We start from the raw sequence: 20807 nt of genomic DNA, 5'->3' as shown, positions 1-20807 counted from the left end.
TCTATACCTATTAAATCATTCATAAATATGATATATTGGATACACTCTCATTTGCTAAGGAAAGTTGCTCAAATGCTATCAAGTTTCACGTCATGGTTTCAAAGTTAGCATCAATATATAAATATCGATTTTTTTTTTTTTTTTATGGTGAGACCAGACTGGCAAAGCTTAGTTACCGATGGAGGAATATTAAAATTGGTTTCATCAATGTTGTCCACCAGAGACCTTAGGGGAACGACAAAATACAAGTTTAAGAAATCAACGAAGTGCTTTAGTATTATCAACGAGGTACAAGAAAGTTCATATTTATGTACCAATCCATATTATAAAAACACGCGTGCAAGATGTATACAGGAGATGGAGGCATCTTCTAGCATAAGGTCGAACATATAGAGAAAGGGACTTGAATTTCCAACTTAATCCAAACAAGACCTACCAATAAAAAATCAACATTGTTTGGAATCTTATTTGGAATCTTAGAGAATGCAGTTGGTTGAGCCATAATCATCCACAATCATCCTTTCAACAAAATCCTGGTCACTCAAGTTTATGGGTTCTACGTAACAATTTCGATCTTCTTCCACATGACATTGAGTAATTGTTACAAGGACCTCCCATGGGTTTATCAAATTATTCATATGTTTCATCTTGTCATCAAGACGAATTAGAAAGTTATTAAGACCTTGAAGCTTATATCGTTCTATGACTAACAAATCCTTTCGACTACGATAGTAAAGTGGACCACTGGAAATGATTTGGGGATATAGGTTTTATTATTCATCTCACATAGTAGTTTGGGAACTCGATAGATGCTAAAATTCTAGATTAACATGAGGTAGTTGTTCTAGCCAGTATCTTATGGACATCACAACGTTACCACAAATTTTTTCAACCTCGAGAATTTCTACCATATTGTAAGATATGTCGTTTGCTTGATGAAATCTAATATAACTATTTTCCATTTGAACAGAAACATCCACGTTCTAAAATCTGCTTGAATAAAGAGAAATCTAACTAAATAAGAAATATACATAGGAATAGGCATGGTTGGGGTTTCAAACCCAACTCAAAGAAACTAATTTATAAATAAGGAAGAAAAGAAAAAGAGAGAGAGGAAGAAGTACCCTGCAAATTGATGGAAGAAAGTGTCGGTAGCAAATGAAGATGAGGAAAGAAAGGACAATGAGATGATGGGTCCTCTATTTCAAACCATTGAAGAGTCACCCTTCCTCCTACTTTTCCTTCAAACTTATGGTTCTCCTTCTCCAATCACAATTCATTTAAACTCGTTAGCATGTCATAAATGTCCTTTAAGTACTAGGTACATACCAAACATCTCTCAAATCTCCATTATTTTGTCTTATTTTGTCTTAGTTACGAAGACTCTATCAAATAACTATGGGAAGAAGATAAGAAAGAAAAAGAGTTGTGGAGTAAGAAGAGAAGGTATTGGAAGTGGAAGAAATAAGAAGGCAAGCTCCTGATAACCAAGTGATGGGGCCTCACAAATTATCACATGGAGGAGTTAATATTGTAACAGAAGCGGAAGCAATATCGATCGTACTCACACACCCACAAAAATAAATGAACAAAAAGACGTAAAGATTTACATAGTTAAGAGAGAAATTCTCTATTGATCTTAGCCAATAACTATAACCAAAGTGTTTCTCTTGCATTCTCACCCTACAAAATCTCACTTACAAGATTCCTCTCAATTGTCTCTAGGCAAATACAAAATGAAACTGACTCTACGTTTATAACAATATGAATCCAATAGATTCATGAATCAAAATGGGCAATGAACCAAAAGTATTCATGAATCCAAAAGGTTTTCTTGATTCGACTGAGATCGTAAGGGAACATCCCAAACGTATGGAATTGCTACGACTTAGATCCATGATACATTATTCTTTCAATAGGAATAGCCATTAATTCGCAAGCAGTGGAAAGCACTTGAAATGCGTAAAGCATTAAATCGAAGGTTCAAATGAAAATTTTCTTTAGAAAAATGGCACAAACTTAAGCTATCCAATCTTTTCATCCCATTCTTCAACACACTCCCTTCCGGTGTTTCCTCGCAAATTAGTTTTAAATTCACGACACTCAACACATAAACTACTTGTATGAAGATATAGTTATTTAAGCCCCAATTTCCTACTGTGACATCGCGTCAAATGACGACTAACAGTTAAGCTAAAAGAAATTCAATCTTTACAATTCTTCTTTCCGAGAACCAGCCAATTAAACATATACAAAGTCGCATGAAATAGGACAGAAATTCAGTGTTCAACGGCAACAAACAAGTGAAGATACAGATGCCAAAGCGAGTGATACTGACAAGGCATGGCTCTCATATAATCCAAATTTTTTAACGCTAACAAAACATGCGAGTAGACATTCCTACTATCAGAGTGCGAAAAAAAGAGGGGGAAAGAAAATGAAAACACACCTGAAGAGAGGGATTTGACGTATGATTAGAAAGAAATAGATGCGAGATGCGAACCGGAGAAAGACTTCTGATCCAACCCGTGGATGATGTTGATGTCGACGATGGCGCGGAGGTTGCCATTGTTGACAACTGGAGAAGAAAGGTGAGATGTGGGCGAAGGAAGAAGAGGATTGGGCAATGGCGGGCTAATTAGAAAAACGGATGGGGAAGGATCTGTTGTCAACTGCAGGTTTGAAGTTGCAATGGGCTGGGCCGAATTTGGAAACAGAGAATTGAGAATGTTGAATGGGCTGGGCCCAATTTGGAAACAGAGAAGATAGAATGTTGAATGGGCTCGGCCCAATTTGGAAACAGAGAAATGAGAATGTTGAATGGGCTGGGCCGAATTTGGAAACAGTTTTAGAGGAGAGAATGTTGCTCATGTTTAACGAATTTGAAATCCCATGTCCACTTCCAACATTCTAAGGGTATAGAAACATCTCCTCGTAGATGCGTTTTAAAATCGTGAGACTGACAATGATATATAACGGGCCAAAATGAGCAATACGTACTAACGTGAGTTGAGTTTGAGCTGTTGCAAGAAATGATTTGAGGGACAAGACTGTTTTATTCATCTTACATAATAGTATAAGAACTCGATAGATGGTACATTCTTCATTAAGAGGGGGCAATTGTTCCATCAAACTTTTCCTACCATGCTCGTAAATCTAGAACGAGAATTTGGGACATGAGAAACCACCGCTATTCTAATTACCTTTTGTGAAAAAGGAGGACGATGTGATATTCATCTAATTTTATATCTTATTTTAAAACAGTTTTAAAAATACTGTTAAATTTTCAAAAGTTACATTAATACCTTTTAATCTATAAAAGAAAGTATTTAAACTCCTAAAAACCATTTATTTTAACGTGGCAAAATATAATTAATGTATTAATACGTGTATTTTTTCCACTAAAATTGTTACAGGAACTATTTTACTTAGGGTAAAAAAATATATATATTTTTAGACAAACAATAATGGAGATAGTAAGATTACTTGTTACTAGGTAACAAACATAAATATAACATGTTTATTTGAAAAACACGGGTAAATATAAGGTTTACATTTACAAGATAAGAGGAGAAAGGGAGTAAAATTAAAACAAACGTACATATATTATATGGATTTCTTTGGGTTTTCGGGAAAGGCTGATATCGCAGAGAATATAGTTTGTAGGAGAGTAAGAATAATGAGTAAAGTTGCAGCACTGAAGGAGATAGCAGCCCACGGCGTATTGAAATAGTTATGCTTGAGTGAAGCTTTCGCCTTGTTCCATCTTTTATTACAATGATCACGTAAAGCTTTGCTGATCTCGTTGAACTTATCATCACATCGCTCTTCAACAAATTTGCAGAGATTGTTGAACAATTTTGAAACTTCTTTATCACTGCCTCCAATATTGTTGATTATGATTTCAGCTTGCACAAGTAAACTCACGTCTTTCTCTGTGCTTATCAACTTATCCATGAATGTGATATATTGGGTACACTTGCTCTTGTCTTCCAAGGGAAAATGCTCAAATGCTATCAAATTTCGCATGATGGGTTCGAAGAAATCATCAATCATTAAAGGTGGGATCGTTAAAATCCCATTTTTGAAGTTTATGTCCATCATATTTCTGGCGCCTTTTGCTTTCTTAATGGTGACACCAGCTTCATAAAGTTCAGTTATCGATGGAGGAGTTCTCAGACAATAATTATTTTTGTTGTCCTTTGGAGATTTATTATCGACGACAAAGTAGAAACTTAAGAAATCGACGAAGTGCTTTGGTTTTGTCAACGATGAATCAAAAAGAGAATAATTAACAAGTCTAGGTAATAAAAACTCATGTGTTAATGTTAGAAAGGGGATAGAGGTTTTATTTTGTGGTATAAGATGGAACAGAGATTGAAGAACAAAGAAAGGGACTTGATTTTCCAACATAACCAAATCAGTATATATCTCATGATATCTTTGGTGGAAGGAAAGATCTAAATTGTTTTGGGTTTCCGAGGAAACATTTGAGAGGCATTGGTCATGATGTTGTATCAAAAACTCGAGTATGAAACAACCATCCACAAGCATCATTTTATGAAAATCTTTATCACACATATGTATGGGTTCTGCATAGTAATTTCGAGCATTTTTCACCCAATTTTGAGTAGCTTTCACAAGGAGCTCCAACGAGTTCATCTTGTTATCTAGACGGTTTAGAAAGTCAACACAACGTCGAAGCTTATATTGTTCTGTGGCTATCAAATCCTTTCGACGATGGTGAAATGGACCTATGGAAATGACTTGAGGGGTATAGGCTGCATTATTCATCTTACGTAGCAATTTAGGAACTCGATAGATACTACATTCGAAATTAGGGGGAGGAAGTTGTTCCATCATTTTTTTAATGGATATTACAACATCACCACAAGGTTGTTCAACTTGTTCAACTTCACTAATTTTTGCCATATTGTACAGTATGTCGTTTGCTTGATGAGCTTCCATCCCACGTTTTTAAATTTCCTTGAATAAAGAGTAATGCATATATATTTTTAAGATGATCTAAAATAACGAAGCAAAAATGAATTTAATGCAACAAAAGGTTACCTTGTCTGCAAATCGAGAGAAGAAGATGTTGGTGGTGAACGAAAATGAGAGAAGACTGGAAGAGAGGTGTGGCGTAAGAAGAGAAGGTATGGAAGTGGAAGAATTAATAAGGCAAGCTTCCGATAACCACGAATACTACTAATGGGCATCGAACATAAACGATCATGAGGAGGAATAAACATAGACAACGAAAGAGCAATGACAAGCTCGGGTCCTCTATTTCTAATTATTCCAACCACTCTTCTCTTCCATCAACTTTCTCTGAAATGTCAAGATATGTAGCATCAAATGTTTTCGTATGCATATCTCCGATAGAGGATTCATCGCTACCAGTATATCAATTTAAAGTCATAACTTAACTAAATCGGTAGAGATGTCTTATTAATTAAGAACTAGTTTGTTATCCAATATTGAACCTAGAACCATTTGTAAAGCGTCTTTATACTAAAGCATTATGCTTTATTTTTCTAACCCCTTTTCTTTTCTTCTCTTTTCTATATGGATACGCATGTCATCTCGTGATTCCTTCTCATTTTTGAAGGTCGAGGAAAGTGGCTTTAACTACAAGCCAAGATATTTGGCTCCTCGTCCTTTCATTTTCCCATTTACATTTGGAACATAGAATTAAGAATCCTCATTTTTTTTTTTACGTGTTTCCATTTTTTAAAAAATAAATATTATTACGATCCATTTGTATATTAGTTATGAAGTTAAAGATTAAGTTTTAGCTCATAGAATAAGATGACAAGAAAATTAATATGCGACGAACAATAATGGAGATAGTAAGATTACTTTTTACTTGGTAACAGACATAAATATAACATGTTTATTTGAAAAACACGAGTAAATATAACGTGTTACAAGATAAAAAGAGAAAGGGAATAAAATTAAAACAAACGTACATATATTATATGGAATTCTTTGGGTTTTTGGGAAAGGCTGACATCGCAGAGAACATAGTTTGTAGGAGAGTAAGAATAATGAGTAAATTTGCAGCAATGAAGGAGATAGCAGCCCATGGCGTATTGAAATAGTTATGTTTGAGTGAAGCTTTCGCCTTGTTCCATCTTTTATTACAATGATCACGTAAAGCTTTGCTGATCTCGTTGAACTTATCATCACATCGCTCTTCAACAAATTTGCAGAGATTGTTGAACAATTTTGAAACTTCTTTATTGCTGCCTCCAATATCATTGATTATGATTTCGGCTTGCACAAGTAAACTCACGTCTTTCTCTGTGCTTATCAAATCATCCATGAATGCGATATATTGGATACACTTACTCTTGTTTCCCAAGGGAAAATGCTCAAATGCTATTAAATTTCGCATGATGGGTTCGAAGAAATCATCAATAACTAAAGGTGGGATTGTTAAAATCCCATTTTTGAAGTTTATGTCCATCGTATTTTTGGCCTCTTTTGCTTTCTTAATGGTGACACCAGCTTCATAAAGTTCAGTTATCGATGGAGGAGTTCTCTGACAACGATTATTTTTGTTGTCCTTTAGAATTTTATTATCGACGACAAAGTAGAAACTTAAGAAATCGACGAAGTGCTTTGGTTTTGTCAACGATGAATCAAAAAGAGAATAATTGGCAATAAGTCTAGGTAATAAAAACTCATGTGTTAATGTTAGAAAGGGGATGGTGATTTTATTTTGTGGTATAAGATGGAAGAGACGTTGAAGAACAAAGAAAGGGACTTGATTTTCCAACATAACCAAATCAGTATATATCTCATGATATCTTTGGTGGAAGGAAAGATCTAAATTGTTTTTGGTTTGGGAGGAAACATTTGAGTCATAATGTTGTATCAAAAACTCCACTATGAAACAACCATCCACAAGCATCATTTTATGAAAATCTTCGTCACTCATATTTACGGGTTCTGCATAGTAATTTCGAGCTTCTTTCACCCAACTTTGAGTCGTTTTCACAAGGAACTCCAATGAGTTCATCTTGTTATCTAGACGGTTTAGAAAGTCAACACAACGTCGAAGCTTATATTGTTCTGTGGCTATCAAATCCTTTCGCCTACGATGGTGAAATGGACCTACGGAAACGACTTGAGGGGTATAGGCTGAATAATTCATCTTACGTAGCAATTTAGGAACTCGATGGATACTACATTCTAAATTTGTGGGAGGCAATTGTTCCATCATTGTTTTAATGGATATTACAACATCACCACAAGGTTGTTCAACTTGTTCAACTTCACTATGTTCACCTTCACTAATTTCTGCCATATTGTATGATATGTCGTTTGCTTGATGAGCTTCCATCCCTCGTTTTAAAATCTCCTTGAATAAAGAGTAATGCTTATATATTTTAAAAATGATCTAAAATAACGAAGCAAAAATGAATTTAATGCACCAAAATGCAACTAAAGGTTACCTTGTCTGCAAATTGAGGGAAGAAGATGTTGGCGGTGAACGAAAATGAGGGAAGAACGGAAGAGAGGTGTGGAGTAAGAAGAGAAGGTATGGAAGCGGAAGAACTAATAAGGCAAGCTTCCGATAACTACGAATACTACTAATGCGCGCCAAACATAAATTACGATGAGGAGGAATAAACATAGACAACAAAAGGGCAACGAGAAACTTGTGTCCTCTATTTCTAATTATTCCACTTACTCTTCTCGTCCATCAACTTTCTTTTCAACTTGTGCCTCTCCTATTTCTCTTAAATCACAACATATGTAGCACCAAATATCTACGTATGTATATCTCCGATAGAGGATTAATCACTACAAGTATATCAATTTAAAGTCATAACACCTTTTTACTAAAGCATTATGCTTTATTTTTCCAACCCCTTTTCTTTTCTATATGGATACAGATGTCGAGATTCCTTTCTATTTTTGAAGGTCGAGGAAAGTGGCTTTAACTACGAGTCAAGATATTTGGCTCCTCATCCTTTTATTTTCCTGTTTACATTTGAAAAGGAGAATTAGGAACCCTCGTTTTCTTTTTCGTGTTTCCTATTTTTCGAAAAACGGATATTATTATGATTCATTTGTATCTTAGTTACGAAGTTAAAAGATTAAGTTATAAGTCTCGAGTATTACATTAAATGATACATACAGCAGAGAAGAGATAATGAATGGGCTGGGCCGAGTTTGGAAATAGAGAAGAGAGAATGTTAAATGAGCTGGGCCGAATTTGGAAATAGAGAAGAGAGAATGTTAAATGGGCTGGGCCGAGTTTGGAAATAGAAAAGAGAATGTTAAATGGGCTGGGCCGAGTTTGGAAATAGAAAAGAGAGAATGTTAAATGGGCTGGGCCGAGTTTGGAAATAGAAAAGAGAGAATGTTAAATGGGCTGGGCCGAGTTTGGAAATAGAAAAGAGAGAATGTTAAATGGGCTGGGCCGAGTTTGGAAATAGAAAAGAGAGAATGTTAAATGGGCTGGGCCGAGTTTGGAAATAGAAAAGAGAGAATGTTAAATGGGCTGAGCCGAGTTTAGAAATAGAAAAGAGAGAATGTTAAATGGGCTGGGCCGAGTTTGGAAATAGAAAAGAGAGAATGTTAAATGGGCTGGGCCGAATTTGGAAATAGAAAAGAGAGAATGTTAAATGGGCTGGGCCGAGTTTGGAAATAGAAAAGAGAGAATGTTAAATGGGCTGAGCCGAGTTTGGAAATAGAAAAGAGAGAATGTTAAATGGGCTGGGCCGAGTTTGGAAATAGAAAAGAGAGAATGTTAAATGGGCTGGGCCGAATTTGGAAATAGAAAAGAGAGAATGTTAAATGGGCTGGGCCGAATTTGGAAATAGAAAAGAGAGAATGTTAAATGGGCTGGGCCGAATTTGGAAATAGAAAAGAGAGAATGTTAAATGGGCTGAGCCGAGTTTGGAAATGAAAAGAGAGAATGTTAAATGGGCTGGGCCGAATTTGGAAATAGAAAAGAGAGAATGTTAAATGGGCTGGGCCGAATTTGGAAATAGAAAAGAGAGAATGTTAAATGGGCTGAGCCGAGTTTGGAAATAGAAAAGAGAGAATGTTAAATGGGCTGGGCCGAATTTGGAAAGAGAGAAGAGAGCATGTTGAATGGGCTGGGCCTCATATTGGGCCCTGAAGAATTGTATTGAGCTGGTCTGTTTTAACACCTCTAAAGAGTACGAAACGCTTCTTCCCAACTCCCAAGCCTACACCCAACATCCAATCCTGGTCGTCTGATGTATATCCCATCCAACGACTTACAACCCTACACGTTCCCTTAACTAATACCTTTGATTTCCCTAATTTCTCATGGCCAGAACGCTTCCACGTTTGCATGTTGTGAGCCGTTGGATGAAAAAACATTCAACGGCGTGAATCCCTCTGTCTCCGCTTTCTGAGTTAATTTTCGGAGTGAAGCTTTTATTATGTCCCGCTCTTTCTCCCTCACTATTCTATAAAATATCTGAAAAAAAAAAAAAAAAAGAATTTGTCCGGTCTTGTCTCTGTTTGTACGAAGAAATGCAGGAGCAAGCGACGAGTTCCGCCGCCGCTAGCTCTTTACCTTCGAGCAGTGAAAGATCGTCCAGCTCTGCTCTTCACCTCGAAGTGAAAGAAGGTTAATCTTCTTTCTGTTCTTTCTTTCTCTGTTTCGAGCTTCTTGATTTTTTATTTACAGATTTTTCTGTAATTTTGTGTGAATGGGTGTTTTGTTGGGACTGAATGGGGCGAGAAATTTAGGAATAGAGAGTGATGAAGAGATCCGGAGAGTGCCGGAGATAGGCGGCGAATCCGCCGGAACATCGGCGTCCGGCAGGGAGACCAGTTCGTTGGCCGGTCCGGACCGGGTTCAGGTTTCTCGGGAGAGTCAAAGGAAGAGAGGGAGAACTCCGGCTGACAAAGAAAGCAAGAGATTGAAGAGGTGAGCCAGACGCGGGTCGTTTTGGTACTTTCACGTTTCAATTAATAATTTATATTTTCAATAAATAATTTATAATTATTTTATAAAATAAGGGATAAAAAAATATTCGAATTTAATTTTTTTTTTTTATATTCTTACATATAGTTTTGAAATCAATTTCCATTTATTCTTCTAAATGAATTTATTATTATTATTATTATTTTAATATTCTTAAATGTTGACTTTTTATTATTCTTACATATAATTTTTTAAATTAATTGTGAAAATTAATTAATTAATATTTTGTATAATTTATTTTTTAATAGACTATTGAGGTTTTGAAGCTATTTGTGTTATGTTTAATAAAGATTGCTGAGAAATAGAGTATCAGCACAGCAAGCGAGGGAGAGGAAAAAGGCGTATTTGAATGACTTAGAGATAAGGGTGAAGGATTTGGAGAAGAAGAACTCTGAACTTGAAGAAAGGCTTTCCACTTTACAGAATGAGAATCAGATGCTTAGACAAGTACGTTTTATTTATTCCCTAATTATATTATTAATAATTTCAAGTTGGTTTCGTTCGGATTGGAAGAACGATGAGCGTTTGATGAACGAGTATCGAATTTGTTTTAACGCATACCGATTTGATTGCGAATTGTAGATTTTGAAGAACACAACGGCAAGTCGGAGAAGTGGGGAGTGAGGATGTGAAGTAGAGATGTATTTAGATGTTTGAGGCTTTCATGAAACAGGTTGCTTATATAACCTTCGCAACAACCAACTTTTAACTTGAAACGTTGAGATCGTCTTGTTCGGTATGTTCTTAAGGTATAAAGCACGACGTGGTTTCATGGAAGAGCGACTTTACTGCTGAAATACTATGCATGTTTCGTCGTTTAGGATATGTTCTGTCTGTATGTAATAGACAAGTAAACGCATTCATTCTTTAGAATGACCAATTCCTTTGTTCACCGCATCCAAGTTCCTGTTCTTTAATGAATTGGAGCTGTGGCTCCATCCATGAATCCTGACGAACCTGAAGAAAAATTTGTCTTTCTTTAGGGGTTTCGAACGGTAAAAGTGACCGACCTGTAAGAAAAATCTGTCTTTGTTTAAGGGTTTCGAACGGTAAAAGTGACCAACCTGTAAGAAAAATCTGTCTTTGTTTAAGGATTTCGAACGGTAAAAGTGACCAACCTGTAAGAAAAATCTATCTTTGTTTAAGGGTTACAAATGGTAAAAGTGATACAACTGTGAGATCTTAAGAGCTAGTAGTGGGCTTGAGTTTTTACCAATGATATCATAACTAGTCACCGAGCGGTGTGCCAGCGAATACATTGGACTTCAAAGGGGGATGGATTGTGAGATTTAACATGGATTTGAGAGAGGAACAAAACATTTCTTATAAGGGTGTGTAGATCTCTTTTTAACATACGTCAGCAACACGTAACAAACTAAGGTAAACAATATCTATTAGCAATGTGCTTTGACTGTTACAACAACTCGGGACATTACGACATGACATGTTTGACTAGAACATAGACTTCAAACAAATGGAACAAGGTATGAACTAAAAGCTTGTCACTTAGACTTCAAACAAATGGAACAGAGTGTCATATAAGAGATTATCAAAATAAAATAGTTCAAAAGATTCAGCACTAGCCTTTCTAAAAAAGGATCCTTGAACTGAATCTTAGCCAAACAAAACGAAACGCAAAAGAAAAAAACAGGAAAAAAAAAAAACAAGAACAGAAAACAAAACTGTTTTTCCTCTCTAGTTCATAGCATGAATTGGTTGCTGTAACATACCATGAAAGAAAGGAGTCTCTACTCTTCACCATCGTCCTCAACAAGGATCCTCTTGCACGCCTCATAGCACATGAAAGAAATCCCAGCAGCAGGCACCAACTTCATGCAGCTAGGACCAAGCCCTCTGAATAGCCCCGGCATGCCTTCTTTCTCGAATATGCTCACAAGCGCATGGATGACATTCTTATAAACCTGTCTCCCGCTCAGAGCTCCCACCTGCATTTGCTTGCGCGCTACTTCCAGTGGGAACGTAACGCTACTCGAGAAGGCACCAGCTGCCGAGCCAATTAGAAGGGTTTCAATGTTTCCAATTCTCTCTTGCTTAAAAATTTTCCGGTAGGCCTTTCGTAATGTGTCATATGCAAAATAATTAGTTGCAGAATATGGAATCACTCCAATCAGACTGGGAGCAAGCCCTCTGTAGAGTTCGGCAGGCCCTTCTTCTCTAAGTATTTTTAAGAATGCATCAAATAGACCATTGTATGCATCTCTCTGCAACATTCACAAAGTTCTATATAGCACTATCTCATACCAAAAAGGATTCATAGTTGCTTGTATAATCTAGTTACGTAAGTACCTGTATCGTCAATCGGGTTTTGAGTAGCTCGAGAGGATACGTGCATATTGTTGAGCTAACTCCTGCACAGGCCCCAGCGATAAACGAGGCAGAAATGGGAAGCTTTGGAGCCTCACCAGGTTTGGGTGACAGATTCTTGTTGACTGTGTCATACACAAAGAGCTGCACATGGAGTGATGAAGAAAGTTTCAAGACTAGGCATTCAAGATATCAAATGGGTACCTTACAAGCAGCTTCGACGTCGTTCGTGGCTGAACTTTTCACTAATTTGAATCGCAAACGAAATTTAAATTACTGTTTGAAACAGCATGAAACACATGTTACATATTTCAGAAGTATGCTTTTTTATGGTTCAACAATATCAGGTAGATCAAGTAGGATTCAAACAAGGTGATTCAATAACCCCACAACCACAGGTATTATGACACAAGCAATGGAACATCCCAAGCCCGCCGTTAGCAAATATTATCCTTTTTGGACTTTCTCTTTCGCGCTTCCCCTTTTAAAACGCGTCCACCAGGGAGAGGTTTCTACACCCTTATAAAGAATGCTTTGTTCCCCTCTTCAACCGATGTGAGATCTCACAATTCACCCTATTTGGAGGCCTAGCATTCTCACTGACACTCGTTCCCCTTCTCCAATCGATGCGAGACCTCACAAGCACCAAAACAACGTATTGATACTAGTAATACAATCAGGGCGTAAGAACAAATAAGAGTTCAATGCTCCCATGACTCCTCAGCCACAGCCTCTTCCTCAATAATCTATCCCAAACAGTCGTGTAGAATCAATCGAACAAGGAAAAGTATGGGCAAAACAAGAACAAAAACAAGCCACTCACCAACAACTAAGCATGCAGAGATTTGAACTCCCACTCACCAACAACTAAGCATAATAAAATCAGAAAAACAAAGTATATATATCAGAGATTAGAATACCTCTATGGCCTTGCTAGGTGCAACACGAATGATATTAACAAAATTTCCCCTAAAAAGCCCCTTCCACCCATCAGTTTGCATAATATTATGAAACACTTCTGTGGAAGAATTCCCACTACTCCCCACCATTAGATGTGTCCTTATGGTCTCCAATGGCGCCACGCAGGTCCTTGACACTGCCCCAGCAACAGCGCCACTCATCAGCCTCCTCAGTGAAGGATTCGCAACTTTAACTTTCAATTTAAGCCCAACCTTCTTCTTTTTCACAACCCCTTCCTCTTCATTAGCCCCAGGAACCCAAAAACCTTCCATCCAAGATAAATACTTCATGTACAAATCGGCGTAAGGAAGTTTATTGCCGCCATTGTTGCGAGGATTGCTAGAATCTGGGGAAATTCCAAAGCCCACTCCCATCTGCCCCACGCTTGCGAATAAGCCACCAGGCACAAACGTTTCATCCTGAAGACGACATTGAGATCCCAAACCAGAAACCGTGAAGAACCCATCATTTCTATCATTGAAACCTCGAATTTCCTTCCTACCCATAAATCAAAATTGAGAAATCAATCCCTTGACGAACAAATTAACCCCCACTCCCTTTGAAACCTCAAAAACTCTCCAAAGGGTACTCGAATAATGAAACAAATCAACCGAGAACATCCATTTTCAAAGCGGAAAATTCGAGGAACAGATATTATAACAAAGCCGCATGAACTTGTGGCGTTGGGGGAAGGGATTTGTGATTTGGAAGATGAGGGTAAACTCGAATTCGAAGGAAGAAATGGAAAATCAGAAAAACCTAGAAGGAAAGATAGAAGAGAGGCAGATGAATTGTGTCTTTCACCAACCCAAACAGTGCGGCCAAGCTGAAGGATTCGAAGGAAATATTTTAATGGAGGAATACTAAGGTACCTTTGCTGCCTTATTCGCTCCGCAGATTGGCCTCTGTTTGTTTTTTTTCTTTTTTTTTCTTTCTTTTTGTTCTTTCGATATATACTTTGTTTGGTAGCAATTTCTTCTTTCTCGTTCTATTAAAATATTAAATAAAAAATTTCATGAAATTTAATTTAAAATTTATCCAATTTTTTTAACTTTTTTTTTAATTATTTTTTAGTATAAATGGTATCAGGAGCACCGTGAATAAGCTGACCCTTAGAGGAGTGAATTGTGTTGGAACAGGAAACAAAACATTCCTTATAATTGTTTTTCTTTCTTATTAGACATGTTTTAGAACAAAACTTAAAAAGTGACAATATCACTGACGATGTTTAATTACCATTTGATTATTCATTTTTTATTTTTAATTCTTTTCTTAGCTCACGAACATGAGTTCCAGAAATCAAATCTCTAATTACCTTTTAATCAGATGCTCGATGGGCTGTAAAAGCTAATATCGTTCTATCATGTATTAAAATATATGATCCCACTGGGATTAGGATTTGCATTCCATAAGTGATTAGGAGCACTAACTTTTTCCCAAACCCACATGTGATGAAATCAAAATCAAATACAACCTCCTCCCAAAACCATACTATAAATACATATCTAATGCCTAAACCCAACCATATATCAACTCATCACAACAAGCTAGCTCATGGCTCTTCAACACAATAAGCCAACAACAATGGCTCTCCTCTTCTTCTTAGTCTTCGAGCACATTTCCACCGCTTGTGCAGACATTGGCACAGCCATAGTGTACGGCCCTCCATATCTACGTAAGTAAAAGACATTATCTTCGTAAGTAAAAGACATTAAATTTATAAATGATCTTGTACTTGTGTTTGTGTTTGCAGCCACTCGATGTAATGGAAACAACATCGACCAGTTCCCACCTGGCAACTTCTTCGTAGCAGTCAACGAAGGGTTATGGGACAACGGTGCTGCATGCGGTCGTCGATATAGATTACGATGTTTAAGCGGTCGAAATCGCCCATGCAAGACCGACATCATCGAAGTTCAAGTCGTAAACTTTTGCCCTAAGTCGCCATGTCCCTCTTCCTTTCTCATGTCTAAAGAGGCCTTCTCCGCCATCTCTCGTCTCTCTAGTGCCAAACTCAACGTCGAATATATTGAGTACGTAACGTTTTCCCTTACTAAATATATCATAATTCATCGTCCTAAGCGTTTTCTAAATCGTTGCGTGTTTTTGCAGGATATAATATCAGAGGCTTTGCAGCCAGTGGTACCACTTTTGTAATGTTGAGCATTAAATATGCTTTATTTTTCATTTCCATTATGATCATTCAAGTGCATGTCTATCACGTTTGTTCTTTAAAAATGAGGGGCTAAGCTCTAATAGATAAGAATCTTTAAACAAGCTGCAGCTAATCCACTGAATGCCATTTAACAAAGAAGAGAGAGGGTTGATTATGATTTAATTAACAGTTTCCTAATTGAGTTGGTTAGTGGAACAAAAAGAACTAATACTTATAACTTATCTTAATGTATGGTGTATTATTATTATTATTAATCTCTATATACCACCATAAGAGCTAATGGGTATAATGATTATGTGGCCAATAACCCGTCTTTATATTATAAAGAGACCAACTTACGTGCGTGTTTGAATGACGTTTGCGAGGGAGTCATCAAACGATAAAGATATCACAATGTGACTGACTGAAAGTTTCGAATGGTTAAATATATGAGAGAGAAACTGTAAAAGTACTTCACATTCATTACGGTGACATAATTTGTAATAGTCCAAGTCTACTATTGAAAAATATTGTCCGTTTTAGCCCGTTACATATCGCCGTCAGCTTGATGATTTTAAAACGCGTTTGTTAGGGAAAAGGAATGTTTCATTCCCCTCTCCAACCGATGTGGGATCTCACAATCCACCCCTTGTGAGCCAGCATCCTCCCACACTGCCAGGTGCTGGCTCTAATACCATTCGTAATAGTCCAACCCCACCGCTAGTAGTGAGATTGGTCCATGACCCTCGAATTCTAAAGGTATCCTTGGAGTGATCTCGTAGTTTCTACGGGTGGAGACAATAGGATCGATCCATGGATTTTCCTTTCTTTGGCTGCAAATCGTTCGAAAGGTTGAAGGGAGATTGTACATCAACTTGTTCACGGGGGCCAACTTGATCCTATTTTTCAAGGATTCTAGACGAGGAAACCCTAAGAGAGCTGCTGACTTTAACTATTTTCCATCTTACTTCTCCTACGTTCTTGACATCCATCGTTATCTCGATAGAGTCTTTCGGTGACAAATATAAGTTGAAATTGTTAAAGAATATTTTATTTGAGCTTCATCACTTCGTTATATTAAAGAATTTGTAAATTAAAATGAGTTGGGGAAGATTTGATGATGATGAGTTTGATGAGGATGGCCTTAAATTACAGCTTAAGTTGGTTGGTGAAGCAAATGTCCACACATGAATCTGAAAATTATAATCATATACCAAAAGCAAACCTTACTTTATTTGTATATTATAAGATGGAATCATGGGCAGCCATGGTTAAATAATGCATACCCAATATTATCACATAAGTAGGCATGATACACATATAGAGCAATGTTTACCGATGAATATATTATATAGCATTATCTTTTGATATCTTTTGTCACGAAGACTCCTTAATTATTTAATCTATGTGTCGATAAATGTGAATATATAGATATGATATTGTGGATAAACGACGAGAAAAAGATGATATATTTTGATAAGAGACTTAATTGATCGTTGTTTCTGGAACGTTCGAGATGAGAAGGAGGCTCAGTAGTCTTCGGTTTGAGAAAAGGATAGTTGGGAGATACATATATGATTTTTTATCAATTAGAGAGGTCGAAAAAGATCTTTAGCATATAAATTAGAATAATTAGAGATGTTTATTTAACCGAGCGGTCAGCCCATTGGGTGTCACACGCTTGAGAGCTCAGCCCATCTTCAAGGCCATACGCTTGAAACAAAGCTCAGCCCATTTGGTGCCATACGCTTGAGGGCACTGATGCATAAAGATGTTTTTTTTTTTTTTTTTTGGCATTATTTTAGGGTGGCTATAAATAAAATAAATTATCAACTTCATGCACGGATATTTAAATAAATATGGAACAGTTTAATACTATATATAGAAAAATAAGTACAAATGTTTTTATTTTTTAAATTTTTTTTCAATTTGGTCCTATAATTTAAAATTTTATAATTTAATTTTAATCGATAGTTTAAGTAATGTTAATCTCCATACATCCATAATAATTACGAAAGCCGTTTAATGATGAAAACGACCCATTGAGAATAGTTCCATTCATGGTCTTTACCAATAAATTCTATAATTTTATAATTTTATATACTTTTGTTCATGGTCCATGCTACCAACTTTATATCTCAATTCATTCAATTTAATATTTAAATTTTGTATTAAAAATATCTTTTCTTAATTCAAATTTGTTGTCCCGATGTTAATTTTTTTATTATTAATAAAATTTAAATATCAAATATTCACAAACTACTAACATCCGTGACAAATATTAAATATTTTTAATTTTTGTAATAGACAAGATTAAGTTTACTTATGAATTATATTTTTGAATGGGTTAGATTAATTCAACTTCAAAATTCTAACCCATAAATCAAGTTGAATTTCTTAAGCTATATATATATTTATAATAATCTTAATCCGAGGTGTTCGGTTAATCGAGGCATATGAATATTCATTTATAATGAAAATGGATAAAAAAAAATCATATTATCTAAATAAATCCATAAAATATGAGGTGGGAAAAGAAAAATTGGAAGCTCCTCACACTTAATTTCAAGGACTGAAGCAGTCAATTGTGACTAAGTACACACTAAAGTAATAGCCAACGTGTTCTGTCCTTTCATTTGTCTCTTAGGTTTGTATGGGGCCCACCTTCGCCAAACTCTTTGACTTTTCAACGTGTACAACACCAAAGTCAAATTATGCCAGCTGCCTTACCTCGGTGATTTTATCAAACTCCTTCACATTTAATGACTCTTAATTAAACTCCCTATTTATTCCTTTTCATTGAATTGAATTGAATTAATCAATTTTTATTTTAATAATACATTAAACAATTACCGTTGACCCTAAATTTCGGAGTCGCAGAAACATCGTAACTCCTCCAAACGACGTCGTTTCACTAGTTTATGTCGGGGACAGAGATCCACAAACTTTGCCCTCCCTACCTTGAAGTTCTTAAAAAATTATAAAATTGCTGTATTTTTTTAAATATAATTAAATATTATGAGAGAATTTTATATTTGTTATTAGTTCACTTTCTATTAATTATTTAAAATAATTAAAAAAAAATTCAATATTTTTTAAAATTAACTAATAAAATTGATATCAAATATCAAAGTGAGCGTAACTCAGTGAGCTGCACTGGTTCGTTCTTAGTTCTAACTACCTTTTCGAACTCATAAATTCTAATAATCCAACCAAATTTACTGAAATAAACGATGAATTTCATTTTGTGTAATTTATTTTTTCCTTTCTTTCGACTGTTAAATTACATCACATGAAATATTAATCTAAAAGTCCAACAGACAATGATACACAGGAAAGAAAGGGAATATATATATTTTTTTTTTTCATTTTGTGAATGGCTTCACTTCCCCGCTCCATCGCCGGCGTTTTTCACTTCCAACAACCGTCCAGCCTCCTCATCGGCCGCCGCCGATTTCTTCTGCGATTCTTTGGCCTTCAACGCCTGTAATTTCGAGTGATTATAATACGCCACACCCAAAAACGCAAGCCCATAACCAACCAAATTAATCGGCGTCACGGTATCCTTAATCACCGACCACGAGAAAGCAATCAACAACCAATCCTTAACAACTCCGGCGACATTCATCGTCAAAGCCGAAGTCTTCCCGACAAGAAGAAAAACAGCCAAATTCAACGCAAAAGCACAGAGCGAATTGGTCCCAAAAACCCAAAAATCAAATCGAAAACTGGAAGACTCCCTCAAAATCGGATACTCAACGAACACCCACGGCACCAAAAGAAAGACAAAACAACAGGGGGCGACATAATACAGAGACGTAATCGGATTCAGAGAAATCCCTTTAGAGGTAAGCAAAATTTGAATCATAACAAGTCTGGTAGCCTCAAAAGCAACAGCACCCAATTGAAGAAAAACCCCCCAACCATTGAATTGCGCCTCACCATAGGCGGCAACGGCGACCCCAAATGAAATCGATAGCATATTGAAAAGGGTATCGGATTTAAACGGCTCTTTTTTGAAGAGGACACCAATGGAGTAGACAGCGACAGGCATGAGCGCTTTGAGCATTTGAATGAAGGAAACAGAGAGGAAGATGTAGGCGGAATTGGAGAGCCAAAGGGAGAAGGCGTAGAGGGCACCGATGGGAAGAACAGAGGAGACGTAGAGATCTCTGGACATGGAAACAGGCTCAACAAGCTTGAAGACGCGGATGATTATGAAGGCCAGGGAAGAACAGAAGGCCATATGGATCATGGTGAGGGAGATTGGGAATGGCCAATTATACATCTTCTTGTCGAGTATGAATTTGTTGTAGACGATGACTGTGAAGCTTAGGAAGATCCATATGCCCACGTAAGCATAAGAGAGGAGGATTTTTTTCACGACGCTTTCGCTCAGAGCACCGCCTTTCCCCATTGTAGCCGGAGATGGAAGGAGTGGGGTGGCGGTGGCGGCGGAGGCTGCGACGGGGGAGAACAGGGGAAGAGGGAAGTGGGGGATTTGGGAAATGGGGTGGAGACTTATTCTTTCAATATATAAGAAAATAAAATAGGATGGGGAAATGAGGTTGAATTACGTATTTGGGTCTTTGTTAAAAAAAACTAATTTGGTTACTATTATAGTTTTAAAGGGTTTAATTTAATTACATAAGGGAGAAACTAATAAACTGAAGTAGTTTAAAGATAGTATTAAATACTGAAATTATTTAATATGAGAATTAAATCGAAATTAATATATATATATATATTGAGAGTAATGTCTAAATTAGTAATTTAACTCAAAAGACTAATAGAGACGAAGGGTGAGGGCTTTTGCGTGGGGATAGGGAAGCAGAAGGATTTATATATATATATATATATATTAGACAAAGACAAATCAGAAGAATATTTACTATTTACTTGGTAACGTAATTATATTAATATGAATAAAAAAAAGGATAAATTATATAATTTAATTAAAATATAAAAAAAATAACTGGAAATTGAAATTTTAGAAATAAAAATACGTAATTGAAAGTAAATTCATTCCATATGACCAAATTGGTAATTTAATAATTAAAAGAAAAAGAAACCCAATAATAGAGATGAGGAGTGAAGGAAAATTATTCGGGCTTTCAATCATACGGGTGGGTGCCTAAATTATTTAAATATTTATTTATATATATATATACATAAAGACAAATTAGGGAAAAATACGATTTTCTCCTTATATATTTAATCAAATAATTTAGAATCAATTTTCAAATATTCCAAGCTTATATATATATATGTGTGTGTGTGTGAAAAGTCAGTTCCGCCCCCCACTCACAGTAGTTGCAACATGCCACTGCCAGCTGTCTTAATAATTTTCCATTGACTTTTTTTTTTTTTTTTTTTGCTTGGATC

The 20807-nt window shown here is 36.2% G+C and overlaps 7 protein-coding genes across 8 annotated transcripts in view; 2 read left to right on the top strand and 5 right to left on the bottom strand.

The window, feature by feature from the left end:
• The window catches only part of LOC111462529 (UPF0481 protein At3g47200-like), a 55412-nt gene extending 52881 nt beyond the window's left edge, over positions 1-2531 (bottom strand). Inside the window, exon 1 of the mRNA XM_023106127.1 lies at positions 2450-2531. The gene's annotated coding sequence lies outside the window, so the exon portion shown is untranslated. The remainder of the gene's footprint in view (positions 1-2449) is intronic.
• A 988-nt stretch (positions 2532-3519) lies between these two features.
• LOC111462533 (UPF0481 protein At3g47200-like) lies at positions 3520-5652 on the bottom strand. Its single transcript, XM_023106137.1, has 2 exons — positions 5071-5652; positions 3520-4986 (listed from the first exon to the last, which is right to left on the bottom strand). The coding sequence occupies exon 2, from the start codon at positions 4966-4968 to the stop codon at positions 3607-3609; it is 1362 nt and encodes a 453-aa protein (XP_022961905.1). The 5' UTR covers positions 4969-4986; positions 5071-5652; the 3' UTR covers positions 3520-3606.
• A 192-nt stretch (positions 5653-5844) lies between these two features.
• On the bottom strand, positions 5845-7764 carry LOC111462532 (UPF0481 protein At3g47200-like). 2 transcript variants are annotated; one of them, XM_023106135.1, is made up of 2 exons: positions 7464-7764; positions 5845-7366 (listed from the first exon to the last, which is right to left on the bottom strand). In XM_023106135.1, the coding sequence occupies exon 2, from the start codon at positions 7349-7351 to the stop codon at positions 5978-5980; it is 1374 nt and encodes a 457-aa protein (XP_022961903.1). In that variant the 5' UTR covers positions 7352-7366; positions 7464-7764; the 3' UTR covers positions 5845-5977. The 2 variants fall into 2 exon arrangements, with proteins under 2 accessions (XP_022961903.1, XP_022961902.1); XM_023106134.1 differs by having other exon boundaries at positions 5845-7369; positions 7464-7762.
• A 1695-nt stretch (positions 7765-9459) lies between these two features.
• LOC111462690 (transcription factor HY5-like) lies at positions 9460-10928 on the top strand. Its single transcript, XM_023106384.1, has 4 exons — positions 9460-9622; positions 9745-9925; positions 10273-10429; positions 10565-10928. Exons 1-4 carry the CDS (start codon positions 9526-9528, stop codon positions 10604-10606), a joined length of 477 nt encoding a protein of 158 aa, XP_022962152.1. The 5' UTR covers positions 9460-9525; the 3' UTR covers positions 10607-10928.
• A 422-nt stretch (positions 10929-11350) lies between these two features.
• Positions 11351-14176, bottom strand: LOC111462689 (adenine nucleotide transporter BT1, chloroplastic/mitochondrial-like). The gene is made up of 3 exons (XM_023106383.1): positions 13228-14176; positions 12290-12451; positions 11351-12204 (listed from the first exon to the last, which is right to left on the bottom strand). Exons 1-3 carry the CDS (start codon positions 13771-13773, stop codon positions 11731-11733), a joined length of 1182 nt encoding a protein of 393 aa, XP_022962151.1. The 5' UTR covers positions 13774-14176; the 3' UTR covers positions 11351-11730.
• A 615-nt stretch (positions 14177-14791) lies between these two features.
• Positions 14792-15580, top strand: LOC111462575 (EG45-like domain containing protein). The gene is made up of 3 exons (XM_023106187.1): positions 14792-14942; positions 15021-15300; positions 15380-15580. Exons 1-3 carry the CDS (start codon positions 14822-14824, stop codon positions 15384-15386), a joined length of 408 nt encoding a protein of 135 aa, XP_022961955.1. The 5' UTR covers positions 14792-14821; the 3' UTR covers positions 15387-15580.
• A 3209-nt stretch (positions 15581-18789) lies between these two features.
• Positions 18790-19943, bottom strand: LOC111462574 (probable sugar phosphate/phosphate translocator At2g25520). The gene has a single exon (XM_023106186.1). The coding sequence runs from the start codon at positions 19837-19839 to the stop codon at positions 18805-18807; it is 1035 nt and encodes a 344-aa protein (XP_022961954.1). The 5' UTR covers positions 19840-19943; the 3' UTR covers positions 18790-18804.
• Between the last annotated feature and the right edge of the window lie 864 nt (positions 19944-20807).

This window comes from Cucurbita moschata, unplaced genomic scaffold (genome assembly GCF_002738365.1).
Source record: "Cucurbita moschata cultivar Rifu unplaced genomic scaffold, Cmos_1.0 Cmo_Scf00027, whole genome shotgun sequence".
In the NCBI taxonomy this organism is placed as follows: Eukaryota; Viridiplantae; Streptophyta; class Magnoliopsida; order Cucurbitales; family Cucurbitaceae; genus Cucurbita; species Cucurbita moschata.
This window is presented reverse-complemented; position numbering and strand designations above follow the sequence as displayed.